The sequence below is a fragment of the Macaca thibetana genome, chromosome 1 (genome assembly GCF_024542745.1).
Source record: "Macaca thibetana thibetana isolate TM-01 chromosome 1, ASM2454274v1, whole genome shotgun sequence".
NCBI lineage: Eukaryota > Metazoa > Chordata > Mammalia > Primates > Cercopithecidae > Macaca > Macaca thibetana.
In genome coordinates, this window is record NC_065578.1 from 146,638,133 (window position 1) to 146,661,588 (window position 23,456).

The window sequence follows — 23,456 nt, forward strand, 5'->3', positions numbered from 1 at the left end:
TATTTTACAACAGTGGTTTTGGGAAAAAATTTTATTTGGCAATCATGAAACAATTCTAATTTAAAACATTTACTTGGTTAATTGTTTTTAAAATATACTAAGCCTGTGTTATATCTTTTATGTTTCAAATTGCTTTTTAAAATTATTAACTAACCACGAATGCTGAGCAATGCTAAAATTTTATCAACAAAATTGCTAAAATTATATAATTTTAGATATTGGATGTATACTTTATGACTAAGTATTATAATTTAGAGTACCTGAATTAGTAGCAGCATTTCTGTCTCTGTTGTTTAGAAGTGTAAACATTAATATTTCTGATAGATAAATGTCCTAATCCACATATTCTACTTCTGGGAGAGGAAGTGACTACCTCACAGCAGTGACTGATGATTAGAAGATGTTTAAAGAATTAGTTCATTTATTTTTCATGTCTAAAGTCAGAAATGGTCAATAAGCTCCCCTTTCTTCTCTTATCATGGTAGTTGAGTACCATTGCTTCTTCTAAAAAAAAGTCTCTGTCCCAAAATATTCTTGCAGGTGATTCCATCTTTCATTTAGTCCCTCAATACCAAGAAAGATCAATTGAATCAGAGTCCATATTAAAGAATAACTGATTAAGTACTCTAAGGACTATTTTAATCTGTAAATTGTGCCACCTCTACTGTGTTGTGTAACTGTGGCCTTTTCTTCACCCACCTAACCTGCAAGCCCCATCATTTTAGTTTGGGGTAAACAACTCAGAAAGTCAGTTTCTTTGATACTGTTAATATGATGTTATTTTATTCCATTTTTGACTGTTATTTGGAGCACAGCAATGAAGTTGTAGATCCAAGATGGAGTGTAGACTCAAACTTGCTTAGATCCAATGTAGGTTTCTTAAACTGCCCATGCACATATCAGTATAAAAATATTTTAATACTTTAGACACCCTAAAGGGCTTCTATTTTTGTTGTTGCTGTTGTTGTTGTTTCTGTGTGTGTGTGTGTGTGTGTGTGTGTGTGAGTGCGCATGTGCGCGCGCGTGCCTGTGTGTTTAGGACTTCCAGATTAATATAAGTAATTTTTTGTGCAAAAATGAAAATCTATTTCAGTGTAATTTAAGTAGATATCTTAGCTTTTCCTGCATGGATGTAGGTGTTAACAACCATTGTCTTGTTTATTTAAATTTTAGCTTATTTTAAATATCCGTCTTTATTCAATAGCTATAAATGTTGTGCTTATGCTTGGAAAACAGGCTTCCTGATGATGTCTACCATATTTTTTGTAGCTTTGTTTCTGTCATAAGTGAATTCAGAAATACTTATAACACCAGAACATCCCTGGAAACTCTATCTTCATCTGTATGGCCAAAACAACAATATGTCATCAACTGTTATAATTCTACAGTTTTCACATTCAAATCTTTGAAAACCCTAAATAATAGTTTCAATTGCTTTTGAAGATAAGAAACTTACAGTCTCATTTAAGCTATACATTATCTTATTTTTGAGTATTAACAACCTTGAGTAATTATTGCATCCCTGATATATCTATGTGCAATTGAATTTGAAAAGAAAACTCTAGGTCACAATTTTAATATTGTAATTCTTAGGTCCCAGTTTTTTCATGTATGTAACAAGAGGTTTGACTAATATCAAATTCTTTCCAACTCTGGAATTCTATGATTCTATAATTAATTTCATCTCTGTATTAGAAAATATGGTAAAATATTTCTATAAGCACCTCGGTAAGATTATATGATGGGATTTATTTCTCTTCATTGGATCTTTTGATTCTTATGTTAAGAATTTGTTTGAAATTATATACTGTAAGGTGAAAAGCAGTTTAAGCTAATGAATCACTTTAGTCTGACCGTTCTCTGTTGCTCAAGTCATAAGCCCTTCAATCCCTAAATCTGCCACTCACATCCCTGTCTTTGTCACCCCTCCCCTGCCCCAGCCTGAAGCCAGGTGAGCCTAATCCATTCAAGAATAAACATGTTTCAAGTCGAGTTTTCTTTTTAACTTCTACACATTATTTCCAGAATAATAGCACCTATTGATATCAAGCTACAAGTAATGATTTGGTTATCAATTTAAAATCATAAACAGCTAGAATGACCTCATGACAGCATTCTGTTGTTCTTAAGGACAATCGGTTATGTATGCAGAGTTGTATAATTTCAAGGTATAGAAAGTTTTTGATTGCTGTAGGATACTGGAATGGGCGCCATATTTAATTAGGGTATTTGGACCCTCATATAGGTTTGGCTTTGTGTTTTCATTACCACTCCATTAGGGGAACCTTTTTAGATATGGTTTTCCTAGTAGCCCCCCGATTAAATAGTAATACCTTCTGTTTAGGATATATATACACACACACACATATATATACACATATGTATACACACATCCATGCATATATAGCATGCATATCATATTGTATTATATATACACATTTTACCTAAAAAGAGGAATGTTTTCTACTCTCTAATTCCAAATTTCACCTCCTTTGATAATATGTCGCTTAAATACATAACTGTTTTCTCATCTGTAAAAGAAGGCAGGTGAATTAAGTAATGTCTACTATCCCTTAAATGGCCTACAAATTTTAGATTTATTACTTTTAAGTAAAGGTGGCCAGTTTGGTTTTATACATGTATATATATATAGGTGCATGTGTGTGTGAATGTTGTGTGTGTGGGGGCAGCGGGGGGGGGGGGGGGGGGTTATGTGTGTAAAGTAAAACTAGGCCTTAGTCAATTTTACAAAATTTTGGCTAAATTAGTTGATTTGATATTCTGGAGAGAGTTTTAGCTGCTGGTCAAGAGAATATCCTTTTTCAGAATCTTTCTGTAGATATTTCCTTTTTTAAGCTTCTTCTAGGGAATCTTATTTGATTTCCACAACATACCTGTGCAGTAGACATGTCCAATATCATTTTACAAGTATGTGAAGAAAGCTGATAATCGTGCATGGCTATTATGAGGCAGAAGGTCCTATTTCTATTCCACAAATAATTATATACATGTTTTTAAAAGGATTAATGCAGAAGACTTTACCCATTATAATTTCACATCTGGGAGCCCAAGTTAGTAGTTTTAATTTGATTGATAATGTCATGCCCACTTCCTTTATCTTGCCATCTTCTAGGAGTTAGAAGACTATAAAACTACCCAAGAAAGTAACAAACAAAATTGGACATGAAATGCTTACCAAGAAATTATAACGTTTTATGAGAAATGAATATATGTAAGCTTTGTGTGGCAGGTAGAACCTTGTTCCTGATTTTTACCCAGAACAAACCATAAGTAATACTATCAGGTAAATAAGAAATCAAAATTATAACCTTCCATCTCCTAGTTTACTTTTCATTGGTTTTTACTCAAGTCTGTCTTCACTGAATTATTTTAATTCTATTTAGAATAATATATTTTGGAAGTGAGCTTTTTAAATTTAATACAACCCTTAAATTTTAAACATATTACAGTATTGCAACTTTTAGGTAAAAACATAAAAGCTGACTCTTAAATGTTTTTTTCCATGTTCAATGATCACTGTGTCTTGGCATGGTATCGGAAATATTTGCTGAAGATAGCTTTGGCCTTCCAAAGATATTTACCTGAGTAAATACCTGGGTAATATGTGCTTATTATCTGGGCAGTAAGCACATAAAATACTCTGCAGTTGCTTATTTCCAGGAAATGACTATAGCATAACATTGTTTTCATCTATATATTTTAAGATAATGAGCTCTGTTACGAAAGGTCATTAGCATGGTGCAGATCATCTATGATGTTGTGAAATGTTGAACTCTTCACCAACCAAACTGATATCAACATTAACTTACCCAGTGTACTGTAATTGTCCTTATGACTTTTGGCAAAAAGAGTTAGAAACCCCCTGGAAAAGTATAAGATATGGAGAGAGAGACAGAAGGCCTTAAGTAATTATAGAAAAATAGAAAAGATCTAGCAGGTAAATCCCATATTGCAAGGTAAACATAACAATTTAAACAGTAATTTGGGACTTGTAAGGAGCCTGAAGGAAAGAAACTACAATCACGGCCACGGAGGTTTTCTGTGGTTCAATATTTTATATAAATAGAGTCAGAGTGATTTGTGTGGCTGGTGTAAATGTCAAAGAAAGTTAGCTGTTTAGCCACAGCAAGAAATGAGGAAAACAGGCCTTCTAAAAAAACTAAAAGTATCTTAATGGGGAGCTCTGAAATGGAAAGTTCTATTTATTGTCACCATGGTTAAGCAGAAAAATCAGAATTATTATTACTATTTTCAATATTAAAATCATAAGGTTTCTGGGTTGGAAGAAACCTAAACATTTTTTTTTTTTTTGATTCGGCTCCCTACTTGATATGTGAAAGGCTTCCTTGATATTTCTGCCACCTGTTTCTACAGCCGCCATAGAATTCTGCTTGATTCGTTACTTTCTAGAAGAGACCATTCCATCAGAAATTTCTTTCTCTCTCTCTTTTTATCTATATCATTTTAATGCAAAAGAAAACACACAGAAATATAGACCTTAATGAGTGTATGAGTTTCTTATGCTACATTAACAAATGACCATAACTTGATGGCTTTAAATGACACGTGTTTATTCTCTTACAGTTCTGGATGTCAAATGTCGATCAGTTTCACTAGGTGTAAGACAATGTATGACCAGGGTTTCACTCCCTCTGGAGACTTTAGGGAAGAATCCATTTCCATGGCCTTTCCCAGTTCCTAGGGCTGAATTCCTTGGCTCAGGGCACCCTCCTCCATCTTTAAAGCCAGGAGTAGCATTTTGCTTCAGTGGTAACATTGCCTTCTTCTTCCTTTGCTTCTAAGGACACTGCTTTCATTGAGTGCCCACCTGAATAATCTAGGATAATCTCCCGTATCAAGATCCTTACCTTAATCACATCTACAAAGTTCATTTTGCCATAGCAGGTAACATTCACAGGTACTACAGATTAGGACCTGAATATCTTCAGGGCCATTTTTCAGCCTACCACAATGAGTACATGAGCAAGATCAAGAATAAAACTTGTAATGTAACCCCTGAAAGCCCTTCAAGTGTCTTGTTCCTATCTCAGCCCCTTCCCTTCCCGCAAAAGTAATCACTATCCTATCCTGAGTTTTATAGTCATCACTTCCTTTTATTATAGTTTTTTTTTTAATAAATGTGTATACTTAGCTACTACAATTTAGTCTTGCTCATTTACCCATAAAAAAATGGATGAATTTTTAAGTCAGTACTCCAAAGTTCCTCCTTCATTTTATTTTTTCTACAATTTATTAGTTAAAGATGCCAGGGCATTTGACCTACAGGGTTTTCCACTGTCTGGATTTTGAAGATTGCATAGTCTTGGAGAAGTTCATCATGTTTTTTCTGCCTGTTGCATTTTGTGCAAATTGGCAACTGGATCTGGAGACTTAATCAGACTCAGGTTTTATCCCTATGGCACCTATAAGTGATGTAGTGTTCATTGCAAGATACATAATGTTTGTTTCTCTTTTTGTGATGTTAGCAACTGTTGACATTCATTACCTAAATTTATTAATCACTGGGGGTTGAAAAATAGTGATTTGTGATTTTGTCATTTTTCTTTTCTTTTTTCATTCAGTAGGTGGGATATGTATAAAGTAATGCTTTCTCTTATCTCTTATTTGGTTACCAGCGATACAATTTGTTTAGGAAGAGTAGTATAAGTTCTTTCTTATTTCTCTTTATTTACCAGCTTTCAGAGTAGATAATTGGTGTCCTATTGAAAAAATATTATAAACACAAGTATTCAAACATATTTAATGGATTTCAATCAGTCTCAATTATAATCCTTTTTGAAGTTAAAATTGTCCCATTTTTGTCAGTGGGAACCTCTTCGGGTTGGCTTCTGAAATCTTTTTGAATACCTAGTAGTTCTAGATAATATCCTTTCTATTTGGTGTGACAAAATATTCCATGTTCATTTTAAATATTTTCTGGTTGAAGCCTAGAATCAGATTACAACCTGGGCACTTGAGACGCCTTCCAGGGTTGGCCATTCTTCCTAGGCCAACATCGTCTGTCTACATAAGTACAGATCTGGGGATGCAGAGACACATAGACCTCATTGTGTGTGTGTGTGTGTGTGTGTGTGTGTGTGTGTGTGAATTTATGTATATTTTGGGAATACCCTGTCACCTTGTTTTTCTGTAAATGTCCCTGAGTTTTTAGTTTTGCCATGCAGTTGCTGTTTTTGTTGTTGTTGTTGTTGTTGTTGTTGTTTTTATGTGAACATTTGGAAAGGCTTAAAAAATTCTACTATATCTGTTAATTTAGAGTCAATTTCAAATGGTAATCAACCAGTGTTCCTCAGTACCCTAGTCAATTGCTACCCAAAGAACCACTCTGTTAGGTGCCATATATATTGCATATGGAAATTTAAAGATACAAATTCTCTTTTAGAAAATAGACCTTTTTCCATTTCTCTATTCTGTCCATCACATTCTGTTTCATTCATTCAATGATTGGAGAGAGTCCCATTCGCCCTTCCCTTACTACCCATCTTTATGTAGGCAGTTTACAAACATCAAAGAAAATCAAGTCCTGCGTTTCACAGAAAAGTTTTACACGGACTGTTGGTTTATGTTATATACTAGGCTCAAATCTGAATATACTGTGCCTGTATCTAATATTCAATTCCACATTCAAAATGAGATTTGGCACCCTTGAGAAAGTATTGCCAAGAATGGTCTAAAAGTCCTGAAGAAAGTTCCCAAGCGAGACTTAGGTATTTTGGATTAGCTATGTCTGTGCACACAATGATTAATATTTTCTATCATAGATAAGGGAAATATTTTATTCTAGGGAAGATATAAAAATAAAATCTTCTTTTTCAGTGGCTCTAAGTCTTATTAAATTTGCAGCTGTAAGGATGATGATATTTAGCTATCTTCCCAAAGTAAATGATCTGAACTAGACACATTTTTTTAGGATCCCTTTCACAGAGTAAAATATTGGAAGTTATGATAAAGTTCTGTTTTATTATTAGGTGTTAGACTTAATATATAGGCAATAATATGTGTGTTATATACACTCTGGTTATGTTTTGAAATATTGATTATTTTGGAATAGTATTTGTTTGTCTTATTGTCTAATTCAGTAGTTCTCAATCCTGGCTTGGCCGTAGAACTACCTAGACCTTTAGCAATGCTGATATCCTAGTTCTGGTCTCTGACTTAATAGATCTAGACTTGGGCCCAGTATCCAAGATTTTTAAGAACTCACCCATTGTTTTTAATATGTAGCCTTGTCCTGTCTAGTTAGTTCATAAACTTATGATATCCATTAAGTTTAGCTGGTTCCCATTAGCACAAATACTAGAACTATTTCCTTTAAAGCACAGTTAAAAAGAAACCAGCACGAACAATGAAAATGAAATAATTATATACATTAATGCCAGTTCTACTGAGCCTGGCGTCACGTGTAAATTTAACCAAAAGAACAAAACAGAGATTAAAACTACAGATCCAGAACTTGAACTAGGATTCCTAATGGAGATTAATATTTTCTTCAGCAGTCTGCCAGCTGAATCATTGTCTAATTAAATAGTTCAGATTTAGTGAGTTTGCATTTAAAGTGTTAGCAGATCCGAGAATGGGTAAAGCTAAAATGAGTTAGAATCTTTTCTGTAAATGGGAAGTTAAATTATCACAGTAATTTGATTAAATCATTTTTAAATCTCTCATGCTAAATCACATCCTTTAAAGAATAGTTTGAAGTCTTAATTGCTGTTTGTGAGCATATCTCTCTGCTATTTGTTCTTGCCTCATTTCCCATGACATCCTATAATATATCTCCTGCTGGGCAAGAGTAGTGGGAAAGGCAAGACTATGGGTAGGGCCGAGGTAACTGTGTAGCTGACTTCAAGCATTTAAAGATATGCCATGTCGAAAAAGGAAATTTATCCTGTATTGTTCTAGTAGTTAGAAACAGGACCAAATGATAGAATTTGGAGACAGATTTAGGAAAACTTAAAGAAGAAATTAATAATAATTAGTTTTGTCTTTTATCAAGGAGAATACTCTACATATTTTTCATATGACTGGCAATGTCTTCATTAGGAATATTGTAAAGAAGATGGCTGATGAAGATGGGAGTTTGAACAGGATGTGTTTAGAGGGAAATTCATCTCATTTTTTAAGGGAGTGCACATTTAGTGTTCTATATTCTAGCAGCATTATTAATTTGAAGCATCTTGAATTTAAACCTGAGTCTCACACATATTACCAGTGCCACCTGGCTTCTAGGGTTTGGGGAGGTAAAATGAGGCCACATTCACCTGAAATAGGTGCTTAATAAATGGTAAATGTATTATTTTTATTCTGATGTGTTTTTGGTCTAGTTGGAAAATAGTTATTTCAAGTTGGTTTTGTCACTGCAGAGTATAATTCCCATTTTCTCCCTCCATCTTTTACTCTGTTTTCATGTAGAGAGCTAATTATTAGACCCAGCCTAAGTTGGGAAAATCCAACTCGTCTCTGTTCCCTTATGCACAAGGTCCTTATTACAGTCTTTTGTGTACCTAGAGACTCACCATGGTGTTTCCCCATACCTCCTGTTTTTCCTTCAGTTAGCACTTAAGTGCAAAAATAGAGAGAGAGGAAGAATATCAGAGCATGTTGCCATCATCTCTATGAATGTTTTTCTGTCCCTAACATTACCAACCCTTAGACAACTTTAGAAATTATGTGTGTTTGTTTCTAAGAGACAGCACCATAGGAGGTGGATAAGATTGCCATGCTGAGAGGAACCAGACTGGAGAGAAGCTGGTTAGAAATAATCCACAGGGAAAGGCTAGGCGTATGTTGGGGAGTGACTTGAATCCCGCTCCAGGGCACACTGTCAACATTATTTCCCACTTTGGAAAAATTCCTTGTTTTTGCTCTGCCAGGCAGAAATTGAGTCTTGAGCAGTAAATACTTATAAGCAATTTTATTCCAGATTATTCAAAGTTTTTTTTTAAAGAGATGTCGTTAAACTACCTAATGTTAATAGTGATCAATTCACCAGTGATGTGGTGGAATGATTCAAAATGACAATGTGAATGGAAAAAAAAAAAAAAAAAAAAAACCTAAACAAAATACGAATAAATTTTAAGACATGCTACTGGTTATATCTATCTTTTCATTATTTTGCCATATTTCTTTTTTATTATATGTTTAGCCACTTGCTTTTAAATTACATTCCCTCTCTCTTTTTGTTCATGTGATCTATGTTTGAATTGTATGAAAGATTAGGCTAACTACATATATCTTAGAGCTCAGCATTCTCAGAGAACTAGAATTATTAAACATGAAGAATCCCCCAAAGACTCCATTATGTGTAATTAACAGATAAACTGTCATCAGAATCAATAAAACGTGCTAAATGATTCAAACTTGTATATAATTAAGTGTCTGCTTTAGAGCTGGAGCTGTAACTTTTATTTTTTCCCCACATCTCACATTTCTCACAAGAATAATTTGGCAACCTTGTTAACCCTTTCTTTGCTTGATGGAATTAGATGTTCCAATTATTCATTTAAGGGTAAAGTTCACCTTTACAAATGTGAAAAATATTTCAGAACTCAGTGATCTGAAGACACCATTTGTTTTTCATCAGGGAAGTAGACTATGTAAGGACGTTTTAATGAACTGATACTACAACTTTAAACATCCTAAAAGGATAAATAATGTATTGTGATTTCTGTATAGTGCTAGATTCAGTGTATTCACATGGAGTTCTTAGGAACTTAGTCATCAATTTTTTCCCCTCTTTGGGAAATACTGGCTTTTCCAGGCAAGATCGGAATTTTAAACAACCTTCCCCCACACAGCACTAAGATAATACTTTTAATAGATGGCCTTCCATGGTTGTTTGTTGAGTGTATGAATATAAACCTGGATGAGACAATGAATAAAATAGAAATAGTCAAGACTGTAATCTGTTAAAAGAAAGCCTTCTCTTGCTCAGCCTGAGGAGGAAAAATACACACTTTAAATCATAGATCTTTTCTAATAATTCCCATCTTCTAAGCTAGTATTAAACATTATGTAGGGAAATTTAGAAAGAAATAGAGACTGAAGAAATGTGAGACTCCGAACAAATCACAGTTGCAAGCTTAGAGAAGTTCAAAAATAATAATAATTAATTTAATAACTAATTTTATAACTCTAGTCTACATAGGTTTGTTATGATTAATATAATTACTTATATCTTTTCCTTCATTGCACAGACTCCATGCACATAGAAGATGTTGAAGCCGTTCAGAAGCTTCAGGATGTCTTACATGAGGCGCTGCAGGATTATGAAGCTGGCCAGCACATGGAAGACCCTCGTCGAGCTGGCAAGATGCTGATGACACTGCCACTGCTGAGGCAGACCTCTACCAAGGCCGTGCAGCATTTCTACAACATCAAACTAGAAGGCAAAGTCCCCATGCACAAACTTTTTTTGGAAATGCTGGAGGCCAAGGTCTGACTAAAAGCTCCCTGGGCCTTCCCATCCTTCATGCTGAAAAAGGGAAAATAAACCCAAGAGTGACGTCAAAGAAACTTAGAGTTTAGTTAACAACATCAAAAATCAACAGACTGCACTGACAATTTAGCAGCAAGACTATGAAGCAGCTTTCAGATTCCTCCATAGCTTCCTGATGAGTTTCTTTCTACTGTCTCCATCATCTTCTTTCCTCTTCCTTCCCACATTTCTCTTCCTGTTTATTTTTTCTCCCTTTCTTCTTTCCCCCTCCCTTATTTCTTTGCTTCTTTCATTCCTAGTTCCCATTCTCCTTTATTTTCTTCCCATCTGCCTGCCTGCCTTCTTTCTTTTCTTTGCTGCTCTCGTTCCTCTCTTTACTCATCTTCCTCCTGTTTTCTAAATTTTAAATAGCTTTAGTTGTAAAAAAAAAAAAAAAAAAAAAAATCCTTCCTTCCCCCTTTCCTTTCTCTTTCTTCCCTTTTTTCCTTTTTCCCTTTCCCCTTTGCCCTTTCCCCTTTCCTTTCCTTCTGATCTTCTTTCCATCTTTCTTTTTCTTCCTTCTGCTGCTGAACTTTTAAAAGAGGTCTCTAACTGAAAAGAGATGGAAGCCAGCCCTGCCAAAGGATGGAGATCCATAATATGGATGCCAGTGAACTTATTGTGAACCATACCGTCCCCAGTGACTAAGGAATCAAAGAGAGAGAACCAACGTACCTAAAAGTACAGTGCAACATATACGAATTGACTGAGTGCAGTATTAGATTTCATGGGAGCAGCCTCTAATTAGACAACTTAAGCAACGTTGCATCGGCTGCTTCTTATCATTGCTTTTCCATCTAGATCAGTTACAGCCATTTGATTCCTTAATTGTTTTTTCAAGTCTTCCAGGTATTTGTTAGTTTAGCTACTATGTAACTTTTTCAGGGAATAGTTTAAGCTTTATTCATTCATGCAATACTAAAGAGAAATAAGAATACTGCAATTTTGTGCTGGCTTTGAACAATTATGAACAATAATGAAGGACAAATGAATCCTGAAGGAAGATTTTTAAAAATGTTTTGTTTCTTCTTACAAATGGAGATTTTTTTGTACCAGCTTTACCACTTTTCAGCCATTTATTAATATGGGAATTTAACTTACTCAAGCAATAGTTGAAGGGAAGGTGCATATTATCACGGATGCAATTTATGTTGTGTGCCAGTCTGGTCCCAAACATCAGTTTCTTAACATGAGCTCCAGTTTACCTAAATGTTCACTGACACAAAGGATTAGATTACACCTACAGTGACTCTGAGTAGTCACACATATAAGCACTGCACATGAGATATAGATCCGTAGAATTATCAGGAGTGCACCTCTCTACTTGGGAGGTACAGTTGCCATATGATTTCTAGCTGCCACGGTGGTTAGGAATGTGATACTGCCTGTTTGCAAAGTTACAGACCTTGTCTCAGAAGGAGCTGTGAGCCAGTATTCATTTAAGAGGCAATAAGGCAAATGCCAGAATTAAAAAAAAAAAAAAAATCATCAAAGACAGAAAACGCCTGACCAAATTCTAAAACCTAATCCATATAAGTTTATTCATTTAGGAATGTTTGTTTAAATTAATCTGCAGTTTTTACCAAGAGCTAAGCCAATATATGTGCTTTTCAACCAGTATTGTCACAGCATGAAAGTCAGTCAGGTTCCAGACTGTTAAGAGGTGTAATCTAATGAAGAAATCAATTAGATGCCCCAAAATCTACAGTCGCTGAATAACCAATAAACAGTAACCTCCATCAAATGCTATACCAATGGACCAGTGTTAGTAGCTGCTCCCTGTACTATGTGAACAGTCTTATTCTATGTACACAGATGTAATTAAAATTGTAATCCTAACAAACAAAAGAAATGTAGTTCAGCTTTTCAATGTTTCATGTTTGCTGTGCTTTTCTGAATTTTATGTTGCATTCAAAGACTGTTGTCTTGTTCTTGTGGTGTTTGGATTCTTGTGGTGTGTGCTTTTAGACACAGGGTAGAATTAGAGACAATATTGGATGTACAATTCCTCAGGAGACTACAGTAGTATATTCTATTCCTTACCAGTAATAAGGTTCTTCCTAATAATTAATTAAGAGATTGAAACTCCAAACAAGTATTCATTATGAACAGATACACATCAAAATCATAATAATATTTTCAAAACAAGGAATAATTTCTCTAATGGTTTATTATAGAATACCAATGTATAGCTTAGAAATAAAACTTTGAATATTTCAAGAATATAGATAAGTCTAATTTTTAAATGCTGTATATATGGCTTTTGCTCAATCATCTCTCAGATGTTGTTATTAACTCGCTCTGTGTTGTTGCAAAACTTTTTGGTGCAGATTCGTTTCCAAAACTATTGCTACTTTGTGTGCTTTAAACAAAATACCTTGGGTTGATGAAACATCAACCCAGTGCTAGGAATACTGTGTATCTATCATTAGCTATATGGGACTATATTGTAGATTGTGGTTTCTCAGTAGAGAAGTGACTGTAGTGTGATTCTAGATAAATCATCATTAGCAATTCATTCAGATGGTCAATAACTTGAAATTTATAGCTGTGATAGGAGTTCAGAAATTGGCACATCCCTTTAAAAATAACAACAGAAAATACAACTCCTGGGAAAAAAGGTGCTGATTCTATAAGATTATTTATATATGTAAGTGTTTAAAAAGATTATTTTCCAGAAAGTTTGTGCAGGGTTTAAGTTGCTACTATTCAACTACACTATATATAAATAAAATATATACAATATATACATTGTTTTCACTGTATCACATTGAAGTACTTGGGCTTCAGAAGTAAGAGCCAACCAACTGAAAACCTGAGATGGAGATATGTTCAAAGAACGAGATACAATTTTGTAGTTTTCAGTGTAACTCTCGGCATTTCAAAAGAGTAAGTATCTCAAAAATAGGAAATACAACTAAAACGTAGATTTAAAAAGAACTGCACGGGCTTTAGGGTAATTGCTCATCTTAAACCTCACTAGAGGGAAGTCTTTTCAAGTTTCAAGCAAGACCATTTACTTAATGTGAAGTTTTGGAAAGTTATAAAGGTGTATGTTTTAGCCATATGATTTTAATTTTAATTTTGCTTCTTTTAGGTTCGTTCTTATTTAAAGCAATATGATTGTGTGACTCCTTGTAGTTGCACTTGTGTTTCAATCAGATCAGATTGTTGTATTTATTCCACTATTTTGCATTTAAATGATAACATAAAAGATATAAAAAATTTAAAACTGCTATTTTTCTTATAGAAGAGAAAATGGGTGTTGGTGATTGTATTTTAATTATTTAAGCGTCTCTGTTTACCTGCCTAGGAAAACATTTTATGGCAGTCTTATGTGCAAAGATCGTAAAAGGACAAAAAATTTAAACTGCTTCTAATAATCCAGGAGTTGCATTATAGCCAGTAGTAAAAATAATAATAATAATAATAATAAAACCATGTCTATAGCTGTAGATGGGCTCCACATCTGTAAAGCAATCAATTGTATATTTTTGTGATGTGTACCATACTGTGTGCTCCAGCAAATGTCCATTTGTGTAAATGTATTTATTTTATATTGTATATATTGTTAAATGCAAAAAGGAGATATGATTCTGTAACTCCAATCAGTTCAGATGTGTAACTCAAATTATTATGCCTTTCAGGATGATGGTAGAGCAATATTAAACAAGCTTCCACTTTTGACTGCTCTTTTGTATTGTGTTTCTTTTTTTTCCCCACTAAAGAACCAAATTGACAAACACTGCCCTTTGTTGCTTCCATTCAAAGAGTATCTCTGAGTACCTGTTCCCTAAAAATAAAGTCAGAGTTTAAATGAGTGCTATATAAAGGCTTGTCAGAATGAATTCTAGGGTGCCAAGAGACATTTTGCATATTTAAGAGTATGCAAAGTGTCTCATGGCACATTAGAATTCATTCTGACAAGCCTTTATATAGCTCTTATTTAATCTTAAAGCATCTCCACATCATCCTGCATTACTCAAAATCATCGCCTCTATGTCAATGTCATAACAGAAAACTCTCCCCCTATTTTAAGATCATATTAAAACCTGCTAGAGATACCCATTATTTCCCTCTATCAACAATTAAATCATGCGCTTGCTCTGAGCTCATCGGCAAGCTGCAGGCTGTGTGGAGCAGCAGTGGAGTTGCTGACCACATTTCCTGAATGGGAAGTCAACAAGCAGAGCTTAGAGATTGGTGTGAATTAGGAGGGGGAGCTGTCTTCGAATTCGAGAGGGTTAAACAGCACTGCTGACAGCAAATGGCCTCCTCTTGCCTTTTACACTCAGAGAGGTTATAGCCTTGCTGCTCAGGGTCAAGTTGTAGCTTCCACTGGACCCTCCTGGAGCCATCACCAAAGTGCTAATATGTGCTTTCTTGGCTTCTCTGCCCATCTTGAGGGTATTTTGTCATTGTGTTTGCCCACCGTATTTCTCACCTTTCAGAGGTGGTTGGTTCTCTAGAGAAGCAAGCTGATGACACAAAGGCCACTAAACTGAATTGCTTTTAGGGGCACGGGATTACCTAAATGACTAAGATGCACTAGCAAACAAGATAGCTCAGTATTGTCTTTTTTAAAATATATTTTAATGTCCTTTGAGTGGCAACAGTTCAACATAAAATCTGACATGTTTTACTTTTGATATTTTTTAAGTGCTTGGATGGGACTGAAACAATGCAAGATACAAACCTAAAAGGAAAAATCGTGTCTGTAATCTTCCAACGAGGTCCTCATTGTAAAATATGTTAGGCACAAACACACACACACACACTTTTAAGAATTCCTGTTAGAACTGTCCTGCTGTTTTTATAATTTAGAATTCTTACAGGACAACTTTTCTGGTGCTGACATATTTATCATTGATGCCTCAGGTGTAAAAGGAAATGAAGTAGGATTTTGACATTTCAGCACATTGTTTCTCAATATATAAACAACAAGTACCTCTGACAAATGCATTATATATTTGTTTTAAGGGATCAGTTTTATTTTCATCAGTTGTTTATAAGCAATTTATTTTTAAGCCAGTGGTCCCCAAATTTGTCTGCATATTGAAATCACCTGGGGAGTGTCAAAATTCCTGATCCTCATGTCCCACCTGCAGAGATTGTGGTTTCATTGATCCAAGATGTGGCCTGGGTTTTGGAATGCTTCCAAAAGATCTCCAGGTGATTCCAATATGAAAATGAGATGGAGAAACACTTGCTTTAAAGTTTTATACTTTTATCAAATAAACCAAAAATAATGAACTTTTTAATATTGGTTCTACATTTTTGTTAGGGTTTCTTTTCAATAACAAGACAAAAATACTTAACCTTTTTTTCCTTACCAAACCAATGAAAGGCACTTTGATTGTTTTGACCTCCACAAAACACATGAAAAATATATTTTATTTGATAACTCCCAAGTCACATCTTCCTGTTATATCTCCGTATAAAGATGGAGATGGATAGCAACTCAAAAACTTGTTTGCAGAATATCTCACAACCCCCTCACCCCACCACCACTTTTTAAGTCCTACTCATTTGGCCCATTTATGTGCTTTAGAATTAATTTAGGTAGGATCCAAAAAACCTGTCTTTCCCTATTGACAAACAAAAGAGCAACAAAATTAGAAAATTTTGATTTCTTGGAAGGACTTCTCTTACCTATATTTTTCAAGTTGTTGATTTAGGTGAGAGGTACAAATGAGATAGAATACTTCATCCTTGAACCTCTGCAAAAAACTTTAGGTGCACTTTGCTTGTTATGAAATTAATTTGTGATTAACTTGTGAAAGAAAAGAGAGCTATGCTTAAGGCTTTTGTTTCATCTACAATGGTTTATATCCTGAATGGAGAGGACCACAGACCAATAGATAAGAAAGTGTCTAAGTCAGTGCATCTGGCCTTTCAGATCTCTAAATCTAGCTTCTCATGCCCCCTGGTAGTGTGGAAAAAACAAAATGAAACAAGTAGCAGTAGATGGATTGTGTACTGCATCTTATTGTGAAACAAATAGAAAAGAAAGGAATTTCAAAATATAATCCTGCTTTCCCAGGAGTATTTGTCTGTTTCTTCATGAAGTTAAAGGTCTGAAATAATGTGACCATCAGGGGCTCAATGTTGCATGTCCATGCCAGTTGGTCCAAGGGCTTGTTATGATGGTAATGACCTACTGAAACGTGAGCTTGGATTGCACAATACAATTGCTACCAACTCACCCGCTGGGAGAAATATTTTATTATTGTCAAATATCCTCCACAGAGATTTGTTTTGCCTGTTTCTGTTTAAATTAAATTCAAAGCAGAACTGCATTACTATTTCTCCGGAGTATATTTCAGATAAACTAGTCTCAAAATTTAGGATTCCTGGCTACTTCAAATTTGTTTATTAGCAGAAAAATTACAATAGGTGACACCACAGCTGCAGGAATATTATGATTGCAGCAACACAAGAGATTTACATACTGAGTCTGCAGCCTGAAAGCAAGAACTCACTTTTTCATTACAGGCACCAGCCAGATTAATAATGAACCATTTCACCTATTGTACAATCTTTAAAAAAGTACCAATAAGGTCATGTATTGCCATAACATGTCACAGAATTTCAAACATGAGAAACTTTGCTTGAAGTAAGAAGTGTTTTTGACATAAGATCATGAACAAAAAGTGTATATGTGTGTATATTAAAAAAAGAAACAGAGTAGACATAGCAGAGCCCATGAATGAAAATGCTCTTTAAGTATAATATGTATTTAACAGTATTATTTTTTAAAAGAACTGAAAACAGGCTGGGCACAGTGGCCCATGCCTGTAATCCTGGAGCTTTGGGAGGCAGAGGTGGCAGGATTACTTGACCCCAGGAGTTCAAGACCAGCTTGAGACTGCATCCCATAAAAAACTAAAGCTAAAAAAAAAAAAAAAAGAATTGAAAACAATGTAGTGGAGTATAGGGGATTATTTGGATAATTTTGCCAGAAGTCCTATATCACAACTTTAATGAAGGATTCTGAATCAGTTAAGCTTTAGACTATAAATTTTATTACATGCAATCAAACGAGAAATGGACTTTACCGTGAGGAAAAAAAAAGTGCTCGGCGTTTTGAAAATAATAGTGGCTTGTGTGTTTTGCAGTGGGCTGAACTTTGGAGAGCTGATTTTAGGAAATGGCAAACAAACTTTTGGGAGGGGTCGCTAAAAGGGCCTAACAGGAAAACATTTCAGACTAGCGGGAACATCAAATCACACTATTCACACTCCAATTCAATCTGCCATTCTCAGTCGAATTTCACAGTTTTACTGGGAATTGAAGAACTGTCTGCTATTTTTAAAAAGTGCATAGAAAGCTAAAGTCTTAAGAGGAATTTCCAAAGTGAAGTCTATAGCCACGCAAGTGTTAACTTTTTCCCTTAAAATATTGGCTTCTTTAATCATTACAAATGAAGAATACTAGCGATTAATACTAAACACTATTTTGCAGGTATTTTTGTAATAATCTCTCTGAGATTCTTTATCTCCACTGGACTTTTATTTTGCCTGGGTCTTCCTTTTGAAATCAGAATGAATTGACCATCCCTAATGTACCAAATTTGTTCATGCTTATAAATCAAAAGAAGATTTGTGGCCTATTTTTTAATTGCACATATAGAAAAAAAGCCACTTTCTCCACAGAAATAAGTACGTAGTTCAGAGTAATTTCTGGGCTGGTTATTAAGTAAATAGATGTTTAATATGAGTATGTTTTTACACACAAGGAATTCTATGATACATGACTTACTTGTTTGGGTTTAATAAGATTTGGTGGTGCTTAAATATACTGGGGAAAGTGATAAAGAGAAACAGTATGCCATACTGGTTACATGCATAAACTGAGTTTTCAATGTATAGGTTCAAAGCCAACTCTGCCACTAACTAGCTGTGTGATGTTATTCCTAGTTAAGTATATTCAATTGCTTAGATAAATGGGGATAAATACACTATTAAGGGGTTGTTATTAAGATTAATTTAGATAGTTTAGTTAAATACTTTGTATCTATTTTAAAAGTTCAATATGTTGAAAACGTAATTTCTTTCTTCCTCTTTATGTTTTTTCCAAGAGAGGCTAGATGATACTCCAGGATAATCTAATTCAAACTGGGAGAAAAGTCTTTAGGTCAGGGGAATAATGCAGGTGCTTGGGATGCAGATGCACAGGAGGTTGGTTGCTTTGGGGAGCTTCTCTTGAGTGGGTATTAAGATAGTATAGAAACAGGGTTGCCCTGATGCACATTGCAGGTTCAGCCAGAAACCAATCGTGGGCCTGTGTGCTGGACACGATGCTCAGTTCTTTAAATACATTATACCATTTAATAGCTCAAATTTCTTTATGAGGGAAATGCCATTAATATCTTCATTTTATAGATGAAGAAAAGGAGTTTCAGATAAGTTAAATAACTTGCTCAAGGACCAAATAATTAGTACACGAATCAACTAAATTAGAACACAGCTTGTCTAGCTCCTGAACCTAATATCTTAAAACACTGACCCTATATTTAGCAGTGTCTTGAACACTGAACGATAGTACCTTTTTTTAAAGTTTGAATAGGTGGAACACAGAGTGAATTAATTCTGTTGCTTAGATCAAGAAATACTATCTCATTCCCTCATGTCTCTTTCATTCCTGCAATGTCTCTTTGTGAGTCCTTGAAAAATATATAATGTTGGTTTATGTAAGACTTTTAACATACAGAAATGATGCTGTGTTGACTATCTTATTCCGTTTCTTATTTTTTACTCTACACTAGATTTTTAAGACTTATCTGTGTTTTAGGAGGAAATTTGCCACATAGTAAGCCATTGAAGGCATATATCATATTTTATCTATTCCTCTTGTGATGAACAATAAGGTCGCTTTCAAAGCCTTAATACAATATGCAATGTTACAATGAACATCTTTGGATGTTTTTCCTTATGGACCAATGTAATTGTTTTTCTGAAATATATGTCCAGGCATGGGGTTACTAGGTCATTGACCATTTATATACTTATTTTCACTACAGAAATTATCCTACAGAATTAGATTAGTTTGAACTCCCTCTAGCAGTGTATTTATTTCATTTCCCCTCAGCAGCATATACATTTTATCTGGCTATTAAACTTTTTCTAATCTGATTATTTTAAAAATAGTGAATTTTGGTTAGATTTTTATTTCTCTGAGCTTCTTCTCTTGTTTTTTGTACCTACTCTGTCTCTCCTTTCTGTAAATTTTGTATTTATAAGCTTTGCTTTTTTTATATTGGGCTTCCTACCATTTTCTTGTTCATTTGCAGGAGTTCTTTGTATATTCTACATATTTATCCCTGTCACTTTCAGTTTTTGCAAATGTCTTCTCCTAGTGTGTCATGCATCTCATAACATTGATCTTTGCCTTTGTTGACTAGAAATTATTAACTTCGATAAAGTCGAATTCATCAGTTTCATTCTATGTCTTCAGAGTTTAAAATATATTCTTTCTTTCTTTTGCAACTATTTTTATAATTTAAATTTCACATTTAGGTCTTATTTAATCTATTTGAATATTTTTAATGTATATAAGATTCTATTTATATCCCAATCTATTTTTTCCACATGGATTTATGATGTCACTTTGATATCATACAAAACTACCCTAGGTAAAGAAGTTTATTTTATGTTGTTTTTTCATTCTGTCCTTTGGACAACTTATATGTTACTACCGTAATATCATATTATTTTATTACCATAGTGTTATAATTCATGTAAATATCTGATAGAGAGTATCCTGAACCCATGCCCACAAAACATAAGACAACACCCTTTGTCTTATGTTTCAAATTCCTAGTTACTTAGGAAATTTTATTCTTCCACTTGAAATCCAAAATCTTATTTTGAATTCCAAAACTGATCCTTCTATAAATATTGTTAGAATTTTCAATGTAGAAATTAATTTGGAGAAAATTAACATTTTTGTGAATCAAATTCAATGAATGTATATCTCAATTGTATCACCATAAACTTTCTTTAACCAATTCCTTGATACTTCATAGATTTGTAGCTTTTGCCAATTACAAGTTATTTTTTATGTTAGTATATTGTTTTGTTTTGTTTTGTTTTTGAACAGAGAAATGCTATTTCATTTTGTATATTGATCTTGTACTTAGAAACTTTGTTGAATTTCCTTAAAATCATTTGTTTATAGTCCTGGATTTTCTAAGGAAATAATCTATATTCCCTCTAATTCAACTTGCAAACTGACCAGTTAACTTCTGAGCATATCTCTTTCTCCTTATTATAAATCCATTTATCTTATTATAGGCAGTTAGAGCAATCAACTCATACATGTATCATTTTGACTATAAGCCATCTTTCCCAAGTCCATGAATGTGTTAGATTCATTTTTTTTCTAAGTTACTGCAGCCAAAACTGTTACAAATGGTTTGTTAGAATGTAGCATAGATTGCCTTCCCCACCCCTCCCCAACCTTTGATAACATTCTTTTTCAGCTCTCCATAGATGTGTCCCCCACTGCCTTTGTCCCAAACTTACTTCCAGATACTTTAATTTTATGTTACGGCAGCAACTCAACTTCTGATTTTTCTATCAGTCAGTTTTCACTGTGTAACAACCACAAAATCTCAATGAGTTATAAAATAAGCACTTATTTCTTCGAGGTGGTTGTTATGGCTAGACAGGGCTTGACTGAGTGGCTCTACATTTCAAGCCCATTGCTTGTCTCCTGTCTACCCACCTGCCATTGGCCAAAGTCAGTTGTGTAGCCAAGTCCAAAGCAGTTTTGTGTGATGAACTGCACATTTACATGGCAGATAAACAGAAAAGTAAGTAAATGGAAACAATAATTCAATATATCACAATTGCTTTGATAATTTCTATTCAATTTCCACTTTTTAAATGAATATGTTCAAAGCTATACATTTCCCTTTAAATACTGCTTTAGCAGTAGTCCACGAAATTTGACATGCAGTGCTTTTGCTGGCATTTAGTTCTAAGGATTCCACAGTATTTCTTACATTGTTCTCTTTGAGGACTTTTTAGCAGCTTGATATATGTGTATACATGTATATTCACAGAGATGTATTTTAAAATATTTGTTGTTAATGATTTATAATTATATGCTGTTTATTTTCAGAGAATGTAGTCTGTATGTGGTTGAGTCACGTAATTTTTAAAAAATTTCTTTTGTGGTTGAGTGCCTTCCCAATTTTTGAGAAAGTTCTACTTGAGCTTAAAAAAACGTGAATATTCAGAGTGGAAGGTGAAGTACCTACTTTTAATACATTGTTAATGTTATTTAAACATTTCCTAACTGCTTACTTTTTGTCCAGTTGATATTAATTTCTAAGATAAATGTCTCAATCTCTAATTACAACTATTGATTTATTTCTGTCAGTTGATGCTTTGTGTATTCGGGGGCTGTGTTATCAATGACATATATGATCATTATCATTGTGACATTTTAATATATCATTGTCTTTAAGAGTACATAATATCCCATTTAAAACATTTTAAAACAGCAAAGTGCATAAAACATAGATATTTCTTAATGAATTATCATAAAGTTAACACTCATTACAGCATCATCCAAGTCAATAATCAAAATGTTGTAAGCTTCAAAAGCATATCTATTCCTTCCCCAAAACAAAGGTAACTGGGACCCATTTTTCCTTCTAAGCACACATCCAAAGCATCATAGTAGAAGTTTGTCTGCTTTTGACACCTCTATATTTTGAAATATATAGTGTATAATATTTTGTGACTGGCTTTTTCAATCAATATCACTTTTGAGAAATTCACTCATGTTGTGCTTTGCAGTCATTTGCTTACCTTCATTGCTGTATTCTACTCTTTGTTTTACCAAATGATGGAATTTGGGTTGTATAGAATTTTTGCTCTTACAAATAATGCTTCTGTGAATTTGCTTGTTCACACATAGCACATGGCCTAAATGTACATGCATTTGTTAATACATTCCTGAGAGTAGCATTGTCATGTCGTAGGGTCTGTATGGTTTTCAGTTTCAACAGATAAACCTAAACTGCTTTCCGAAGTGGTTGTACCAATATACTTTTCTAACAACATTGTAGGAGACTTTTCTAAAAGTTTGAATTTTATTACATATTTTAAATTTTTAATTATTCTGATGAATGTGCAATGGTATTTCATAAAAGTGTTCATTTTCATTTTCCTGAGGACTAATAATGTTGAACACTTTTTTATACATTTATTAGCCATTGGGATATCTTTTTTATGAAGTTTTTGGCCCTTTCAAATTTCTGGTGGTCTGTACTTACTGATTTGTAGATGTTTTTAATTTATTCTGGGTATGATCCACTTATAAGAAAATAACTTCTCTAACTATGTGTCTCGATTTTTTACTCTTACTGGTCTCTTTTAATGAAGTTCTTAATTTTAACATGATCCAAGTTATCAATCCTTTTCTCTATAGTTTGTGCTTTAATTCTGTTTGAGAAGTACTTTCTTTCTTTGAGGTTATAAAAATACTGTCAAGGCCGGGCGGTGGCTCACGCCTGTTATCATAGCACTTTGGGAGGCCGAGGTGGGTGGATCATGATGTCAGATGATTGAGACCATCCTGGCCAGCATAGTGAAACCCTGTCTCCACTAAAAATACAATTTTGCCGGACGTGGTGGTGCATGCTTGTAGTCCCAGCTATTCGGGAGGCTGAAGCAGGGGAATCACTTGAACCCAGGAGGCGGAGATTGCGTAGCCGAGATTGCGGCACTGCATTCCAACCTGGCAACAGAGGGAGACTCCGTCCCCCCACAAAAAACCAATCAAACAAAAAATCGTAAATAATTATTTTCTAAAGGTTTCATTGTTTCACTTTTCTGTTTTAAAAATTCAAATGAGCTGGAATTCACTCTTGTGTGTGATATAAAATGGAGGTTAAGTATTATATCTCTTTGTTTTTCTACATGGA

General features: G+C 34.2%; 1 protein-coding gene across 12 annotated transcripts in view; it reads left to right on the forward strand.

Moving 5' to 3' along the window:
* Positions 1-14,208, forward strand: part of ESRRG (estrogen related receptor gamma) — a 643,046-nt gene extending 628,838 nt beyond the window's left edge. For all 12 annotated transcript variants that reach the window (XM_050780447.1, XM_050780458.1, XM_050780479.1 and 9 more), the window contains one exon: positions 10,236-14,208. In XM_050780447.1, coding sequence (XP_050636404.1) covers positions 10,236-10,480 — 245 coding nt within the window. In that variant the 3' untranslated portion in view covers positions 10,481-14,208. The remainder of the gene's footprint in view (positions 1-10,235) is intronic.
* The last annotated feature ends 9,248 nt before the right edge of the window (positions 14,209-23,456 follow it).